General features: G+C 46.2%; 1 protein-coding gene across 3 annotated transcripts in view; it reads left to right on the top strand.

The window, feature by feature from the left end:
* Positions 1–19841, top strand: part of PEX14 (peroxisomal biogenesis factor 14) — a 163713-nt gene that overhangs the window by 10710 nt on the left and 133162 nt on the right. For all 3 annotated transcript variants that reach the window (XM_017887943.1, XM_017887944.1, XM_017887945.1), the window contains exon 2: positions 12239–12286. In XM_017887943.1, the coding sequence (XP_017743432.1) occupies positions 12239–12286 (48 nt within the window). The remainder of the gene's footprint in view (positions 1–12238; positions 12287–19841) is intronic.

The following is a 19841-nucleotide window of genomic DNA, read 5'->3' on the forward strand; positions in this document are numbered from 1 at the left end:
CCGTCTCAAAAAAAAAAAAAAGAAAAAAGAGATTCTCCTGCCTTAGTTTTCCAGTAGCTGGGATTACAGACGCCCACCACCATAGCCGGCTAATTGGCTAATTTTTTGAATTTTTAGTAGAGACAAGGTTTCACCATGTTGGCCAGGGTGGTCTTGAACCCCTGACCTCAAATGCTTTGCCCACCTTGGCCTTCCAAAGTGCTGGGATTACATGTGTGAGCCACTGCGCCCAGCCAATTTTTTTTAATTTAGTAGAGACAGGGTTTCACTGTGTTGGTCAGACTGGTCTTCAACTCCTGACCTCAGGTGATCCATCTGCCTTGGCCTCCCAATGTGTTGGCATTATAGGCGTGAGCCACTGTGCCTGGCCATGAGTTACTTTTTACTACTGAGTAGTATTCCATCGTATGGATGGCTGTACCTCAATTTGTTGATGAGTTCACTAGTTGATCGACATTTGTAGTAGTTTTTGATTCTCGAGTAACAGTATTACCACAAATTTAGCAGCTTAGCATAGCACACATTGATTATCTCATGGTTTCTGTGGGTCAGGAGTCAGGAAACTGCTGGGCTGAGTCTCACCAGGCTACTATTGAGAAACCTCTCGGGACTGTGGTTGCACACAAGGCTTAACTGGGGAGGGGTCTGCTTCCTAGCTTGTGTGCTTGTTGGTGGCATTCAGTTCCTTATGGACCATGAGACTGGAGACTTTAGTTTGTTACTGTCAGTCAACGGCCGCCCTCAGTTTTTTGCCAAATGAGTCTTCCCACTCGCTGCCTCAAAGCCAGCAAAAGAGAGAGTCTCTTAGTAAAATGGACACTACCACCATGTATCTTACCCACATTAATGCAATCACGTACATGCTGTCACCTTTGCCATATTCTGTTGGCCAGAAGCAAGTAACAGATCCTGCCCACATTTGAGGAGAAGGAACAGCACAGGGGCATGGATACCAGGAGGTGGGGATCATGGGGTCACCTTAGAGTCTGTTCGCCACAGGATTGCTTCTAATTCTGGGCTACTGTGAGTATTCGTGTATGTATAAGTGTTTGTGAGGACATATTGTTCATTTTTCTTGGGAAATAACCTGTGAGTGGAATGGTAGGGTCATGTAATAAGTATGCTTAGCTTTGTAAGAAACTGTCTAAATGTTTTTAGCCATTCTAGTGAGTGTGTAGTGTTATTTATTTGTGTGTGTGTGTGTGTGAGTGTGTGTGTGTTTTTGAGACAGGGTCTTTGTCATCCAAGCCGGAGTGCAGTAGTGTGATCATAGCTCACTGTAATCTCCAAGTCCTGGGCTCAAGTGATCCTCCAGCCTCAGCCTCCCGAGTAGCTAAGACTACAGGTGCATGCTACCATGCCCAGCTAATTATTTTTTTGAATTTTTGTAGAGAGGGGGTCTCGCTGTGTTGCTCAGGCTAGTCTTGAACTTCTGGACTTCAGTAGCCCTCCTACCTCTGCCTCCCAAAGTGCTGCAATTACAAGCATGAACCACAGGGCTGAGCCTAAATATTTTTTGTTTTTATGATGCTGTTATATTTATAGATTTTATTTTTTAATTATTCAATACTACTATTTAGAAATAAAATTGAATTTTATATATTGGCCTTGTATCTGCAACCTTGTTAACTCTTAATTCTATTAGCTTTTTTTTTTTTTTTTTTTTGGAGACACACTCGTGTTCTGTCACCGAGGCTGGAGTGCAGTGGTGCGCTCTTGGCTCACTGAAAACCTCCGCCTCCTGGGTTCAAGCGGTTTTCCTGTCTCAGACTCCCTAGTAGCTGGGATTACAGGTGCCCGCCACCATGCCCAGCTAATTTTTTTTGTATTTTTAGTAGAGACGGGGTTTCACCATGTTAGCCAGGCTGGTCTTGAACTCCTGACCTCAGGTGATCTGCCAGCCCCAGCCTCCCAAAGTGCTGGAATTACAGGTGTGAGCCACCGCGCCCGGCCTCTAGTACCTTTTTTGTACGTTCCTTGTGATTTCTCTGTAGACGATGGTATCGTCTGCAAATAAAGACAGCTTTACTTCTTGCCTTCCCATTAATATGCTTTTAATTTTTCTTGCTTTATTGCACTGTCTAGGACTTTTGAGTGTATTGTTAAAAGGAACAGTGTAACTGGATATCTTTTGCTTTGTTCCCGATTTGGGGGGAAATATTTTTAGTCTTCTACAGTTAAGTGTTAGCTATAGGTATTTGTAGTAGGTGCCTTTGTCAAGTTGAAGAAATTCAACTTTCATTTTTAGTTGGCTGAGTTCTTTTTTTTTTTTTAAATCATATGTGTTTTGAGGCCAGGCACAGTGGCTCACGCCTGTAATCCCAGCATTTTGGGAGGCTGAAGCAGGAGGATTGCTTGAGGCCAGGAGTTCGACACCAGCCTGGGCAACATAGTGAGGCCCTATCTCTATACAAAATTTTTAAAAATGAGTCTGACATGGTGGCACATACCTGGAGTCCTAGCTACTTGGGAGGCTGAGGCAGGAGGATGACTTGAGCCCTGGAGTTGTAGGTTACATTGAGCCATGTCACACTACTACTGCGCTACAGGCTGGCTGAAAGATGGAGACTCTGTCTCTTTTTTTTTGAGACGGAGTCTTGCTCTGTCACCCAGGCTGGAGTGCAGTGGTACAATCTCGGCTCACTGCAACCTCCACCTCCCAGGTTCAAGCGATTCTCTGCCTCAGCCTCCTGAGTGGCTGGGATTACAGGCGCCCGCCACCATGCCTGGCTAATTTTTTTTGTGTTTTTAGTGGAGATGGTGTTTCACCATGTTGGTCAGGCTGGTCTTGAACTCCTGACCTTGTGATCTGCCCACCTCAGCCTCCCAAAGTGCTGGGATTACAGGCGTGAGCCACTGTGCCCGGCCTGACACTCTGTCTCTTAAAAAAAAAATTATTTTTGAATGTTGTCAGGTGCTCTTTTTTGTCTCTACTGAGTTGATCCTTTTGTTTTCTTCCTTTCTTTTATTTTTTATTTTTTATTCTTTTTGAGACAGAGTCTCGCTCTGTCGCCCCGGCTGGAGTGCAGTGGCCGGATCTCAGCTCACTGCAAGCTCTGCCCCCCAGGTTTTTTTACGCCATTCTCCTGCCTCAGCCTCCTGAGTAGCTGGGACCACAGACGCCCGCCACCTCGCCCGGCTCGTTTTTTGTATTTTTTAGTAGAGACGGGGTTTCACCGTGTTAGCCAGGATGGTCTCGATCTCCTGACCTCGTGATCCGCCCGTCTCGGCCTCCCAGAGTGCTGGGATTACAGGCTTGAGCCACCGCGCCCGGCCCCTTTCTTTTATTAATATGATGATTTATGTTGATTGATTTTTGAAATGTTAAACTGATTTTTTATTCTTTGGATAAATTCTACTTAGTACATTATTCTTTTTATATATTGCTGGACTTGATAGTATTTTGTTAAGGATTTTTACATTTATGTTTGTGAGGGATATTGGTCTATAGTTTTTTTGTTTTTATGTCAAGATAGTAGTGGCATCATGGAGTGAGTTTGGCAGTTTTTTTTTTGTATTCTTTCAAACAGTTTATATAAGATTGCCATTATTTCTTCCTTAAATGTTTGATAGTATTCACCAGTAAAGCCATCTGGGCCTAGAGTTTTCTTTTTAAATTTTAATTTTATACTTTATTACTTTTTTTTTTTTTTCTGTGACAGAGTCTTGCCCTGTCACCAGGCTGGAGTGCAGTGGCGTGATCTCAGCTCACTGCAACCTCCACCTGCCAGGTTCAAGCGATTCTTCTGCCTCAGCCTCCCAAATATCTAGGACTACAGGCATGTGCCACCACACCAAGCTAATTTTTGTATTTTTAGTAGAGACGGGATTTCACCATGTTGGCCAGGTTGGTCTCCGTCTCTTGACTGTGATCCGTCCACCTCGGCCTCCCAAAGTGCTGGGATTACAGGCATGAGCTACTGTGCCTGGGCTACTTTTTTTTTTTTTTTTTTTTTTTTTTTTTTGAGACGGAGTCTCGCTCTGTCACCCAGGCTGGAGTGCTGTGGCCGGATCTCAGCTCACTGCAAGCTCCGCCTCCCGGGTTCACGCCATTCTCCCCTGTCTCAGCCTCCGAGTAGCTGGGACTACAGGCGCCGCCCACGTCGCACCGGCTTAGTTTGTTGTAGTTTTTAGTTAGAGACGGGGTTTCACCGTGTTAGCCAGGATGTTCTCGATCTCCTGACCTCGTGATCCGCCCGTCTCGGCCTCCCAGAAGTGCTGTGGATTACAGGCTTGAGCCACCGCGCCCAGCCTACTTTTTTGTTTTTAGATGAAGTCTAACTCTGGTTGGCTAGTCTGGAGGCAAGTGCTCGTCTCGCTCACGCAACTCTCCCTCCTGGGTTCAAGGGTCTTTGCCCATCTCCGCTGAGTACTGGATTACAAGATGTGTACATGCCTGAGCTAATTTTTGTATTTTTAGTTGAGATGGAGGTTTTACCACCTTGGCCAGGCTTGTCTCGAACTCCTGACCTCAATGATGTACCTGCCTCAGCCTCTCTGAAGTATTGGGATTCCAGGCGTCAGCCACTGTGCCTGGCCTATTACTTTTTTTACTTACGTATTTTTTTTTTTTTATTATTTATTTATTTATTATTATTTATTTATTTATTTATTTATTTTGAGACGGAGTACTCGCGTCTGTGCCCAGGGCTGGAGTGCAGTGGCCGATCTCACGCTCACTGGCAAGCTCCGCCTCCCAGGTTACGCCATTCTCCTGCCTCAGCCCCCCGAGTAGCTGGACACAGGTGCCGCCGCCTCGCCCGGCTAGTTTTTGGTATTTTTTAGAGAGATGGGTTTCACCGCGCTGTGTTAGCCAGAATGGTCTCTGATCTCCTCGTGATTCCACCCGTCATCGGCCTGCCCATAATCTGGATTACAGGCTTGAGCCACTGCGCCCTGGCCTTTACTTACATATTTTAAATTATGTATTTAGTTTTAAAAATAGATGTGAGGCTATTAAACTTTTTTATTTTTTCCAGAGTCAGTTTTGGTATGTTTTGTCTTCAGGAATTTGTCTTTATTTCAGCTATCTCGGCTCTCTGCAACCTTTGCTTCCTGAGTAGAAGCGATTCTCCTACCTCAGCCTCCTGAGTAGCTGGGTTTACAGGTGCCTGCCACCATGCTTGGCTAATTTTTGTATTTTTAGTGGAGATGGGGTTTCACTATATTGGCCAGGCTGGTCTCGAACTCCTGACCTCAGGTGATCCACCCTCCCAAAATGCTGGGATTACGGGCCTGAGCCACTGCACCCGGCCTGAAATTTTTATTTTACATATTCTACTTTTCATATCTAGAAATTCTATTTTCTTTTTTTTGAGATGGAATCTCATTCTGTTGCCCAGGCTGGAGTGCAGTGGCGTGATCTCAGCTCACTGCAAGCTCCGTCTCCCGGGTTCACCCCATTCTCCTGTCTCAGCCTCCTGAGTAGCTGGGACTACAGGTGCCTGCCACCATGCCTGGCTATTTTTTTTTTTTTTTTTTTTTGTATTTTTAGTAGAGAAGGGATTTCACCGTGTTAGCCAGGACATTCTCCATCTCTTGACCTCGTGATCCACCCTCCCCGGCCTCCCAAAGTGCTGGGATTATAGGCGTGAGCTACTGCGCCTGGCCATGTGTTGAAATTTTTGATTGGATGCTGGATATTGTGAGTTCAGTATTGTTGAGGTTCTGGTTTTCGTGGTCTTTAAAGAGTATTTAAAGCTTTGTTCTTCTGGGCAGTTTTTTATGGTTTAATTTTATTATTTTGAGTTCTGTTTTTTAGCTTTGTTAGAGTGGGTCTGGATAATCTTTAATCTAGGGATCATTTGACCTCCCCTACCAAGATGTGGCCCTTCTAGGTCTCTCCTGAATGCCCTGTGAGGACAGTCCAGTCTGGCTGCTTGGGACTCGTGATTCCTCAGAGTTCTAAAAAATGTTCAGCTCAAAGCTTCTTCATCACTGTGGAGTTTCACCCTATCCATGCACACATTTTAGTATTCAGCAAAGACTTGGGAGAACATCCAGGCAGATTTCTGGAGCACTTTTTCTGCATAGCTCTTTCTTTCTGAAGTCTGTCTTGCAGCTTTCAGCTGCCTTGGCCTCCCTGAACTCTCATCTCTGTCTCTTGAGCTCAAGTGGACTGCATGCTCTGCTGGGATCCCCCTCTCTCTCTCCTGGGTCTGAAATGTGTCTCCTGGAAGGAAGCTAGAGTGATTTTAGGGCTCAAGTAATTTGTTTCTCTGCTTTCAGGGATCATAGTCCTGCACTTCCTGCTGTCCAATGTGTACACACAGTGGTTTTATTTATTTGGCTTAGTTTTCTAGTTGGTTACAGTGGGAGGGCAAATCTGTTCCCTGTTACTCCATCATGACCCGAAGTTGACTTTGAACAGAGGAGTGACATGAAATAACTTACCATCTCCTCTAATCCTGAATGTGAGGTGGTGGTATTATTCCTGTTATTCCCATAGATGAGGAAACTGAGGCTTAGAGAGGTTGAGCAGCGTACCTCCAAATCACTGAGTTTTTTTTCTTTTCTTTTTTTTTTTTGAGATGGAGTCTCGCTCTGTCGCCCAGGCTGGAGTGCAGTGGCGCGATGTCAGCTCACTGCAAGCTCCGCCTCCCGGGTTCACGCCATTCTCCTGCCTCAGCCTCCTGAATAGCTGGGACTACAGGCGCCGCCACCACGCCCGGCTAATTTTTAGTAGAGACGGGGTTTCACCGTGTTAGCCAGGATGGTCTCAATCTCCTGACCTTGTGATCCGCCCACCTTGGCCTCCCAAAGTGCTGGGATTACAGCGTGAGCCACCGCGCCCGGCCTCACTGAGTTCTTAATGCCACAGCTTGTGTACTTTCTGTCATGCCACTGCATCTCAAAGGATATTGGTGGGATTGAATCTTATTCCCAGCAGAAAACTACACAGACTAGCTTAGGACATGTCTGGAGTCACAGTCACTGGGCAGAAGCGGGATGGGTACTCCTAGACCTGGAGCTCCTGCCAGTTGCTCAAATCCGTGAGCTGCTTGTGAGCTTGTTCTTTGTTGGGCAGCAGGTCAGGATCTGGGAACGCCTTCCAGTTGGAGAAGGTCAGAGCCTTGGCAGCAGGAGTGAGAGCACCTTTGTCTCTACCAAAAGAAAAGCATTTCTCTCTCTGCCGCCGTAGTCTTTGCCTGACTTTTTTTTAAAACGGTTTTCTGCTTTTGCTTTCTTCCCTTCCTGCTCTCCCCATTCAGGCCTCTGAGGATCCCGGGCATGGATTGCCTTGTATCTGTTTCTTACATTGTTATAATACATGCCTGTGGGTAGTTTCTGAGCCTTTTTTTTTTTTTTCCTTGAGACAGGGTCTTACTCTGTTACCCAGGCTGGAGTGCAGTGTTGTGATCACAGCTCACCACAGCCTCAACCTCCTGGACTCAGTTGATCCTCCCACTTCAGCCTGCTGGGTAGCTGGGACTTACAGGCGTGTGCCACCATGCCTGGCTAATTTTTGTGTTTTTTAGTAGAGACAGGGTTTTGCCATGTTGCTCAGGCTGGTCTTGAACTCCTGGGTCCAAGCGATCCTCCCACCTCGGCCTCCCAAAGTGCTGGTATGAACCACCATGCCTGGCCTTGTTTTTTTTAAATCATGGACTACCCTGTGAAGATTTCCAGGATCAGTTGGAGATGGGGTTTTGCTATGTTGGCCATATGTTGGCCAGGTTGGTCTTGAACTCCTGACCTCAGGTGATCCGCCTGCCTCGACCTCCCAAAGTGCTGGGATTATAGGTGTGAGCTACTCTGCCTGGCCCGCTTTAATTTTTTAAAGAGCTAGTATTGTGGAAGATTTTTAAAAAAATAAGTAGTACTGTTTAAAAACACAGGGTAGTCCATGATTAACAAAATTTTTTAAAAGGCTGGGTGTGGTGGCTCACATTTGTATTCCCACCTTCAAACTGGGACTATGGCTCTGGGAAGCCATGACTTGAGGAATTTGGAGTGTTGCTGTTTCAAATTCCATGGTAGGAATTATGCATACACATGTATCCTTTTTTTGTTTTTGAGACAGGGTCTTACTCTGTTGACCAAGCTGGAATACAATGGCACCATCATAGCTCACTGTAATCTCTGCCTCCTGGGGTCAAGGAATCCTCCTTTCCCAGCCTCCTGAGTAGCTGGGACTACAGGATGCACCACCACACCAAGCTAATTTTTAAATTTTTTGTAGAGATGGGATCTTGCTGTGTTGCCCATGCTGGTCTCAAACTCCTGGCTTTAAGTGATCCTTCCATTGTAGCCTCCCAGAGTGCCGGGTTTATAGGTGTGAGCCATTACACTTGGCTATGCTGCTTCTTCCTTTTTTTTTTTTTTTTTTTTTTTTGAGACAGGGTCTCACTCTGTCACCCAGGCTGGAGTGCAATGGCATGATCTCAGCTCACTGTAAGCTCCGTCTCCTGGGTTCAAGTGATTCTTGTGTCTCTGCCTCCCGAGTAGCTGGGACTACAGGCATGCACCTCCACACCCAGCTTATTTTTGCATTTTTTTGTAGAGACGGGGTTTTGCCATGTTGGCCAGGCTGGTCTCTAACTTCTGGCCTCAAGTGATCGCCCACCTCAGCCTCCCGAAGTGCAGGGATTACAGGCGTGAGCCACCACGCTCTGCTGGCCATACTTCTTATATGCTTTGAATATCCTTGGCAGAATATACAAGGAACCAGTGTCAGTGTGGGTCCCTTAGGGTTGGAATGAGAGGGAGGCTTTCTTTTTTACTTTTAATGTTACATTTTTTAAAACAATTCATTGACATGGCTTATAATTTAAAAGATACTAAAGGGTATATGATGAAAGAGATGTATTTGGCACTGTGTATCGTTTAAAGTTCTTCCCTCTGGTCAATACTAGCTGTTCAAGGGATGAACTAATTTTAAGAGCAGTTCCTTGGTGAAAACAATTCATAGTGATTAGTTTTATTTTAGGAAGAAAGTTTTGGGTTAAGTCAGAGTGGGGCTTCCTAAATACTAAAACTGTTTGCTTTTGTGTGTTTTGTCTGGTCAAATAACCTACATTATTATTTATGGAGTAGCATTAAGGTTGTTGCTTAATAAAATGTGGTTTAAACAAAACTTGCTTATTTTGATTAAGTAGAAGTGTTCAAATCTCTGTAGTACCAGTTACTATCTGAGTAATCATGGGCAAGTTATTTAACTTCTTTTGCCTCAGTTTCCTCATCAGCAGTAATTTGGTATACTTACTGTGAAAATTAAAGAAGGAAAGAGTTAAGTGAATGTTAGCACTTAGTATTTACCAAATGGAGTGGAGGAAAACCCTCAGGAAGACAACGAACTGAAGAATCTAAATAATCCATTCAGTTGAGTTGTCACCATTGTTCAGTTTTTTGTTACCCATTCGTTCATTTATTCATTCATTCAACAAATTTCTATTGAAGGCCTCCTCTGTGCCTGGCACTGTCCTAGGCCCCGGGGATACAGTGATAAGCAAACGCAGGCAGTTTCTGCACACGTGGAGTTTATCATCTGGTGAGAGAGACAGGCCTCAGCCCCATAGTCACACAGATGTAAAGTTGTAGGTCTGCTCAGGTCCTTGAAGGAGAGGCAGGTGGTCCTACGTGAGTGTGTCATAGGGAGATCTGACCTAGTCATGGATGTCAGGGAAGGAATGTTTCCCTGAGGAAGTGTCTTAGCTGGATCTGAAGGATGAATTAAAGGGAAGGAAGGGAAGGAAGGGCATGTGCAGAGGCGCAGTGACAGAGAAAGCAAAGGCCAGTGCGTCTGTAGGGGGCAGAAGTGGGGAATGTGGTGCCACTTGAGACCTGAGATGTAGTCAGAGTAGATATTAGGCCTTGTAGGCCATGCTGCGGTTTTTCTGTCTTCTTCTTTTTTTTTTTTTTTGAGATAGAGTCTCGCTCTGCCGCCCGGGCTGGAGTGCAGTGGCCGGATCTCAGCTCACTTCAGCTCACTGCAAACTCCGCCTCCCGGGTTTACGCCATTCTCCTGCCTCAGCCTCCCGAGTAGCTGGGACTACAGGCGCCCGCCACCACGCCCGGCTAGTTTTTTGTATTTTTTAGTAGAGACGGGGTTTCACCGTGTTAGCCAGGATAGTCTCGATCTCCTGACCTCGTGATCCACCCGTCTTGGCCTCCCAAAGTGCTGGGATTACAGGCTTGAGCCATCGCTCCCGGCCGGTTTTTCTGTCTTCTAAGAGCAATGAGAAGCCCTTAAATTTGTTGTGTTTATGGGGTGAGTGGGTGGATAAGGAATGGGACGATCAGATTCTCCTTTGGAAATGATAGTCTGTTTGCATCACAGAATATGAATTGGAAGAGCGCCAGCACTGATGAGAAGGCTGACGCAGCGGTCTAAGCAGGGGATTTTGGTAGATTGGACCAAAGTGATAGCAGTAGAGATGGAGAAAAACGAATAGATTGTTTCCATGGACTTTAAAATTTTTTTTGAGACAGGGTCTGGCTCTGTCATCTGGGCTGGAGTGCAGTGGTGTGATCACAGTTTACCACAGCCTTGAATTTCCAGGCTCAAGGGATCCTTCTGCCTCAGCTTCCTGAATAGCTGGGAGTACAAGTGCACACCACCACACCTGGCCCATTTTTCTATTTTTTTGTAGAGATGAGGATTTGCCATGTTGCCCAGGCTGGTCTCAAACTCCTGGGCTCAAGCACTCCATCCACCTGGGCCTCCCAAAGTGCCAGCATTTGCACTACTCTTCCATGAATATTAAGGAAGGAATATTGGCAGACTTGATGTAATGAGTTAGCTCTGGGAGCAAGGGAGCAAGAGCTGTGTCAAGATGGCCTTTGGATTCTAGTTTACATCGTTTGGTGGTTTGTCCCAGCATGCCAAGAGGGAATGCTGGAAGAAGACATAGGTGGCAGAGAGGACTGTGAGTCTGCTCCAGGGCAGCTTAAGTCAAAGCAGAGGCAGGAAGGCAGTCAGATGTGTACCTCAGAGGGGCGTGGGCTGGAGCTCTAAAGGTTTGAACTTACCAGTGTCTGGAGCTTGGGGAGGGCAGGAGGCAGGGAGGCAGGGAAAGCTTGCTCAGATTCCCTGAGACTGACCCTCACTGTCTAGATAGTTTCCTGCTGGCTGACCTCTTGTCCTGGGTGGTGAGGCTTTTGGGACAGGACTTCGGATGGAGGGATAGAGTCCTTCTTCCAGCAGAGTGCTTGCCACTGTGCTGTGTGCCAGCTATGTGGTAGCAACTGGCATGAGGAATTCTTTGGGAACCCCTCTGTGGACTGGGCTTCTGTCCTTTTTCAAGGCAGCCTGGCACTTCCATCTGATCTGTAATAGCTGGGAGAATGGAGGCTGCAGGCTGTCTCCTGGGACACACAGATTTCACTGCACTCGTCTGGATATTATCTGTAGATAGATGGCAATCGACCTGACCATCAGTCACAGTAAACTAATCATAGCTCACTTAGCATCATACCTGCTTGCTTTATTCTTTTGGAGATTTGTAAATTTCTTCAGAATCTGTCTCTACCTCTGCCTCTCCCTTTCTCTGAATTTTGGCCGGGTCAGTCAAGGGTCGAAGGTGCCTGTGAGGGTGAGGTAGTGGCCCCAAGGAGGAGGAAACAGGCTAGAGCCAGGGGCTCAGCTGCAGTGCTGCCTGCTCGCCTGGAGGTTGGTCTGCTTATATGTCAGCCTGTCACTAGCTTATTTCCAAGAAGGATTTAAGCCTGAGACTTCCTTTACCATTGTGGGGTGGTGTCCTTAGTGGCAGGGGATAAATAGGCACCTGTGTGGTTTACTGGCTCCAGAAACTAGATGCCCAGAGAAAATCCTGAGCGTGGGCAGCTGGGGCCCCCTGGTGGTGGAATCTGGTTCTCCACTGCTGCGCGGCTTTTCTTCCCAGTCCCCTGACGTTGGGGAGGTGGCAGAAAGAGGAGGTGTTGCGCTCTGTGTTCAAGCCTTTTCTCTGGACTCTACTCTTCCCGTGGATTTTGTGACGGTCCCCAGCCCTTGCTGCTCAGTAGGTGGTCGTGGGCCTTCCTGAGCAGAACCAAGCCTTGTTCTTGGAGTGCTGTGGCGGTGAACCCAGAAACAGTCTATCTTCCCTGCTGCATTCAGAGTCTTTGGGCTACTTTTTACAGGTAGTCCACTGCAGAATACTCTCATGTCATGAAAAACCGGTGAGAGATGTGAGAAAGAGGTGCTAGCGTGCATCGTTTGAGAATGGAACATCTTTGGTTTTTTGATGTCCATTGGGTGGCACTGTGATCTTATTTTTGTTTCCATTTTTCTTTGCAGCCAAGCTCTACTCCAGGAAGTGAAAATGTGCTGCCTCGAGAGCCGCTGGTAAGTACCTAAGATGTGTGGTATCACTTTCTAGTAATTAAAATGCCATGCGAGTGAAAAGAAACCTTCTCTTCCTATGGTTCTGCATCAGTAGTGTCCCTTTAAAAGTAGCTGTTACCTAGAGACTGCCTCTGTCAGTGACCTCTGACTTCTCTTCTCGCGTGCAGAGATGACTGACATCTCCCCTTAGTAAAGCCTGGTCTTTTCTAGAACTAAAAGCATCCACCCCAGATGGTCCTGCGCCACTTTGTTTGTGGCTGATCGATAGTAATTAGTGAGATTCCTGCGCCTGTGGGAGCCTGAGGTGGAGTGAGGTGGCTGGGCTTCTAGACTGTCTGAAGTACCCGCCCCCTGCTCTGCCCCTCAGGGTGCGAGTGCCTCAGTGGCCTTTAAAGAACAGGTAAGCGACGGAATTCTGGTTTTGCCTGGTGGGTAATTGTGTGATAGTCATTCCCAACACTGTCTTCTTACACTATGGATAGGGAAGAGGCCTACTAAGCACTACAGGTCATTTTCTCTCCCATGTGCTTTTCATTTAGTGGCCAGAGTCCCTGGCTGCCCACCCCATTTTCATTCTTTTTTGCTTTTCAGGGCCTGCTGTAAATCCTCTTGGCTGGGTAGTAAGACTGGTTCTGTACAAACCAGATAAGTTTGATGGCAGAGCCAGCTCCAAGTTTAACTTTTCAGAGCTTTTCTTCCTGCGTAGCGATAGCAGGCGTAGGGCTGTACTGCCAAGGCCTTGTTTCAACAGGGCCTGTGGTTTCACCTGCTTTGCTTCACTCCCCATCTGGCAGTCGTGGGAGGAGATGACGTGAGGGCCTTAGCGGGTATGAACATGTCTGAATTCCAGTGTGTACAAAGGCTTTCCCAGGCTAAGGGCGAGTTGGATCCAGTTGAGCTGTCTGTAGAAAGGCCGAGGTGATACAAGCACTGCCGGGACTGTTTCAGGGGAGCAGTGTTGTCATTTGTGTCACCTGCTGTTATGTCACCAGTTACGGGCTTATATCCCGGCACTCCCATGGTGGCCTCATTTCACTCTTTTGATATTGCCCAGATCCTTCCTTGAGGTCATGGTGGTGGGAAAGCCAAGGAGGCCCTGCCTTGCCAGTGTCTCAGGACGTCTGCTGGCTTCCCTGGGGCCTGCCTCAGTGCCCCTCAGGCCGAAGTTGTGGTGGTTTGCGACTGAAGTACAGATTGGACACCATAGGCTGTGGGAGTCCTCTCCTTCCTCTGTCTTTTCCAATTTTGATGTATCCATTTAACTGATCATGGGAAGACTGGCCAGTCCATCTTTTGGGGCTTGATTCGACAAGCTCTTTGGGAGCCCTGAGCAGTTGGCCAGCTCACTGATTTCTGGTGTTTGGAGCCCTGCAGACCCCTTGCTCTGCTGCTGTTTCTGTGCCCTGCTCTTCCTGCTGCACTGTGCATCTGCTTATTGGTTGGTTGTATTTTTATTTCTTTCTTTTCTGGGAGGCCCTGAGCAGTCTTCAAACCCTAGTAGCCTGTGATCGTCCAGAGTTCAGACTCATTCTCTCCAGGCCAACTCCACAATTACCTTATATTTAATTAATATTTTTTCTCCTCTTTACGTACTTGCTGCATAATTGCTCAGAGGAAAGAAAACACATAGCAGCAATTTATATATATATAAAAAAAAATAATTAAAAAAACCCCGAAATAAACTCCCATCTCATTTGGGCTGATCCTATGAGTTGGGTAATTAGGGCCCTATTAAAAGGTAGACCCTTTCTCCTTCCCTCCCTTTTTTGTTTATTAATTTTTTTATATTAAACTCCCACAGTCTCTCAGTCATGCCCTTATTGCTTTTGGCCAAGCATTTGCAGCAGCCTGATTAAACGGGGGCACCAGCTGAGTCGCGTGGTCTTGTGTGAACTACTTCTTCCTCCTGGGAGTGGTGTTGGGAGGGTGTCAGGCAGAGGAGCCCTCTGAGGACTCGTGTGGCAGGACGGGGACACGGGATGGGCAGCCCCCTTGCACAGAAAGCCCCACAGCTCGGTGTGGTGGTTCATGAAAACACACAGCACTCAGCCCTTCCACAGGGAGGGCGCTTTCTCAGGCCATGTGTGTTCGCCGTCTCCTGCATGCTCAGCTTAGCTCAGCTCAGGCCTGAGGATGGGGAACAGACAATTGAGGAATAAAACGAAACCTTGTTCTCGAGTAATTCACGTATTTTACTTGGGGAAGAAAAGGCATTTATACACATGAAATAATTAGCAAACTGCACACAACTGTATGTAATTTTAGCAAATAGCACAACATTGTGTATCCTTTGGTGCAGAGCTGCCTGATTGGGCGTAGGAGAGAGCCCCCAGTCATTCAGAGAAGGAAGAGCTCTGCAGAGGGCGAGGGGACACTTAAGGATGGCTTTTGTGAAACTTGAAGCCAGGCCTCGAGGGATGGGATATTTCAGTGTTGGGGGAACACACTGCTAAGTTGTTTTGTTTTTGTTTTATTATTATTATTTTTTCCTTTAAGCTTCAGGAAGTATATATTCTTTTGTTTTAACTGAATGCATATTTTTCATAGAATTCCTTAATGGAAGTTGCCTGGTCTCTACACTAAAGGCAAACAATCTTATTCTTTGTCCCAGACTAGATGATCACTTTGAAATAATTTTTCCCCTTATTAAAAAAGTAAGTTACTGGCCGGGTGCAGTGGCTCATGCCTATCATCCCAGCACTTTGGGAGGCCAAGGTCAGGGGATCACTTGAGGCCAGGAGTTTGAGGCCAGCCTGCACTAAATAGAGAGCTCCCATCTCTATTACAAATTTTAACATTAGCCGGGCTTGGTGGCTCACGCCTATACTCTCAGCTGCTCAGGAGGCACAAGCCAGAGGATCGCTTGAGCTCAGGAGTTCGAGGCTGCAGTGAGCTATGATCATGCCGCTGCTCTCCAGCCTGGGCAACAGAGCAAGACTCTGTCTCTACAACAAAACAAAACAAAACGAATAAAAATAAAAGTAAATAACGACAGAAGAAGTTCGCTTTAGTAGTCAGTGCGGTGCAGGTGACATTGTGATGTAGTCAATATGTGCATGATTGTTTTATTTGCTGGGCAAAGAAGACTTGATTTTCAGTTCTATCCACTCTGAATCATAAAAGCTGTTTTGAGATTTTGTGGTGAGAAATGTAATCTTGTAGTCTCTAAACGACACATTCGTGTTTATAGCCAAATCCTGGCCTTGATTCTAGCAAAGTAGTGACGCTGCATGTTTCCTTTTCTTGCCCGTTAAATCCTGCCCCAATCCTGGCCTCCAAATCAAACCAACCCAGCAACATTGACCATCTCAGAGGAGCAGTTGCTCTCTAATATCATAATGTCATTAGGGCTGGAGATTGGTGAACAGACCAGTCTTGAGAAATTCTGCAAACTCCAAGTTGAAATTCTCTGTTGTTGACAAAACTCTGCCAAAGTTAAAATGGCTGGTTACTTTTTTCTCTTTATACTCTCTTCACTGAGCTTTGCCTGCTGAGGCAAGGAGTTCAGACAGGCCTCCAGAGTACTGACCTCCAGCTTCCCCCAGACCTGTGAAGACCTGTGAATTTCCCGCAGACCCTGGTTTTCTAGCCACAGTTGTGTGCCTGTCCTCAGGCCCACACAGAGTCTCTGGATCCGGCTCCTTGTGCTGTCCTGGCAGAACCAAATCCCTGCCTGGTCTATAGGTATTTCAGAATGAGCGGACAGTTGTCTGCATAGGGTAATTCAGTTCCCATCTTGCTTGGATACTGAAACTTGGGTTAAGTAAACTTTTGAGGTTCCCACTTAGTCCTGTGATTTTTGGTTATTCGAAGCAAGCAGTAAATAAGGTTTGATTTACACATCTGCTCACTTGTTTCAACTCAGCTTCTCAGTGTTCAGCAATACTATAGCTCATCTACTTTACACAGGGCTTATGGGTTTTGGCTAAACTAGAATTTTAGCTTTTTGCTCTTTGACACCAAGTTCTCTCTAATGGATGAGTCCTTGGCCATCGTCTCTTCCTTTAACTTTTAGGTGTAGGTTCTTTTATTGTTTTCTTTCTGTCCTCTTTCCTGCATCTCTCCACCAAAATAATCCCAAAATACAATTTTTTTTTTTTTTTGAGACGGAGTCTAGCTCTGTCGCCAGGCTGGAGTGTAGTGGTGTGATCTCGGCTCACTGCATCCTCCGCCTCCCGGGTTCAAGCAATTCTCCTGCCTCAGCCTCCTGAGTAGCTGGGATTACAGGTATGCGCCACCATGCCCAGCTAATTTTTGTATTTTTAGTAAAGACAGGGTTTCACCATGTTGGCCAGGATGGTCTTGATCTCCTGACCCACCTTGGACTGCCCACCTTGGACTCCTAAAGTGCTGGGATTACAGGTGTGAGCCACTGTACCTGGCCCCAAATTACAGGGTTTTTTTAATAACTGATGACAGCAATTTCTACTTTATCACCTTTTTCTAGGATTACTATTTTTTTGGTATGCTGAATTCTTCAAAATAAAGACGCTCTGCAGTTGCAGATCTAGGTTGCGTCTCAGTAGTTTTGCTCTCCAAGTGCCAAAGTACCCTCAGGTTTCTTCCTGAGGCTCAGATGGTACCTTGTCCAGGGGGTTCTACATCGTGTATTTGATCTCAGTCCTGGGGAATCTCATCCACCTTACCCCTGGGATACCCAAGATTTTCTCTTTGGTTTTCAAGCCAATTAACCAGAGGCTGGTAATCAGAAGGTGTATTTTGATGGATTCAGGAGCCAATACTGTGATGTCTTTAAGAATTGTCAAGGCATTGTGGCTCACACCTGTAATCCCGGCACTTTGGGAGGCCGAGGCAGGTAGATCACCTGAGGTCAGGAGTTCAAGACTAGCCTGGCCAACATGGCAAAACCCCGTCTCTACTAAAAAAAAAAAATTAGCTGGGTGTAGTGGCAGGTACCTCTAATCCCGGCTACTCAGGTGGCGGAGGTTGCAGTGAACCGAGATTGCACTACTGCACTCCAGCCTGGGTGACAGAGCCAGACTCTGTCTCAAAAAAAAAAAAAAAGCAAAAAGAATAGCTACAGCCAGTTGCCTGTTTGCCTGTCTGCCAAAGACCTCTAACATGTATTCCTGGCATAGTCTCCTCAGTATTTGTATCTTTTGTGACTTTTATGGTTAGAATACTTTGGTGTACTTGTCAGCAGGTTCACTGGATAAGTGGTTCTCATTTTTTTTCCCACCAAAACATTTCTTTTTTAGAGATGGTGTTGCGCTCTGTCACCCAGGCTGGAGTGCGGTGGTGCAGTCTCTGTTCACTGCAACCTCTGCCTCCTGGGTTCAAGCAATTCTCTTGCCTTAGTCTCCTGAGTACCTGGGACTACAGGTGTGCACCACCACGGCCAGCTAATTTTTGTATTTTTAGTAGAGACGGGGTGTTGCCATGTTGGCCAGGTTGGTCTCGAACTCCTGGACTCAAGTGATCCTCCTGCCTTGGCCTCCCAAAGTGCTGGGACTATAGGCATGAGCCACCACACCCGGCCCCACCAAAACATTTCTGAAGAATGACATTAGCATGCTCAATACGTTTCTTTGTGTGTGCACAAAGAAACTATAGGCATGAGCCACCACACCCGGCCCCACCAAAACATTTCTGAAGAATGACATTAGCATGCTCAATACGTTTCTTTGTGTGTGCACATGTATGCATGTATGTATGTGTATATGCATGTATATGACAATACATACGTATTTTATAACATTTAAGCATTTTGTGGGGAAACAAAATTGATTTTGATACTGTATTCATGAAAGTGTTTTTTTTTTTTTTTTTTCCTGAGACAGAGTTTTGCTCAGTTGCCCAGCCTGGAGTGCAGTGGCACAGTCTTGGCTCACTGCAAGCTCCGTGTCCTGGGTTCACGCCATTCTCCTGCCTCAGCCTCCTGAGTAGCTGGGACTACAGGCGCCCGGCACCACGCCCGTCTAATTTTTTGTATTTTTAGTAGAGATGGGGGTTTCACCGTGTTAGCCAGGATGGTCTCGATCTTGTGACCTCGTGATCCACCTGCCTCGACCTCCCAAAGTGCTGGGATTACAGGCGGGAGCCACCGTGCCCGGCCGAAAGTGTTTTATAAGCACATGGGTAATGAAACCAGCCATTCAGGGATTTCAGGAACTTGTTATTTTCCAGGAAAAATATATAAATATGACAAACCTAATTTTGAAGTATTAAACATAATTATTTAAAAAGTCTGTAGTGGTTGATTTCTGTGCGGAGTTAGGTTTGCTGAAACGAGTTGTCACCTCCACCTCTTTTTCCTGCTCAGGAATGTCTGTCGGGATGCAAGTGATTGGGGGTGATATTATAGGGATAATTCAAAATCCGCTCTATTAATTTAATTTATTTTTAAAAAGCAAATCATTGGCTGAGTGTGGTGGCTCACGCCTGTAATCCTTGCACTTTGGAAGGAAGAGGCAGGAGGATTGCTTGAGTTCTGGGGTTTGAGACCAGCTTTGGCAACATAGTGAAACTTGTCTTTACAAAAAAATTTAGCCAGATATGGTGGTGAGTGCCTGTAGTCCTTGGGAGGCTGAGGTGGGAGGATTGCTTAAGCCCAGTGGGTTGAGGCTACAGTAAGCTTTGATCACACCACTGCACTCCATTGTGGGCAACACAGCAAGACCCTGTCTCAAAAGCCACTCCCCCTGCCCAAACAGTAAATCATCTACAAAAATTTTGGTGCTTAAACCATTACTAGCAACATATTCATCAGGGTGCCCCTCACAACTGCTGCAGAGAAACTTGGGGACTAAAATAAAATACAAACCATGGATGGGCTCACGGTGCACTTCACTGAAGGTAACATTGTCAGCATGATCAGATCCAGCATCCTGGGCCTGAGATTTAGGCACTTTTCAGAGAGGAAAAAGTGTTGGCTAGTGTCTTTCCTCACTCCTCTCTCATCAACAATATAAAGGTGTCAGTGAAGAAAACGTTTCTAACACTAGTGTCCGTGTATGCTGACTGCTAGTTGGGAGAGTGCCTGTGATTCCCACCTCCTCTGCCAGATCTGCCGAAGAAAGCTGGTAAGAACTGGATGCTGAAAGGGATGAACTTGAGCACAGCCTCATTCCGTTTCTGGGTGGTTATGATCTCTAGACCACTAACTGATTTTGAAATGACTGCCTCTTTTTCCTCTGTCCTTCCTATCACAGACAGCAGGTTTCTTGCCTAGACTAGGCGGTGCCCTTTAAATTGTTTCCTCTTTCAGGTAAATGAAGAGGTTGCTTTCCAGTTTTAAGGTGCCCTTTTACAAATAATTATTAGATGAATCGAAACTCTTAGGATTAATAATTAAATAAATGGAATTTGAAGAAGTTATTCAGCTTTGTTTATACTTTAGGTTCCTGGCTTTTATAGTAATGCTTGATATTTGCTGCTGTTCCTGTAATCAGGGGCCCCGACTCTTGGATAAGTGGGCAGTGTCCTTATTTTGAGGATGTGGGAACTGAGGAACTGAGCACTCAGGTGCCTTTTATCAGAGCTACTCAGTGATTGGGGAAATTCAATTTTCCCTCCCCTCCCCTCCCCTCCCCTC

The sequence above is a fragment of the Rhinopithecus bieti genome, unplaced genomic scaffold, assembly GCF_001698545.2.
Source record: "Rhinopithecus bieti isolate Rb0 unplaced genomic scaffold, ASM169854v2 scaffold_16234, whole genome shotgun sequence".
NCBI classification, from domain to species: Eukaryota; Metazoa; Chordata; class Mammalia; order Primates; family Cercopithecidae; genus Rhinopithecus; species Rhinopithecus bieti.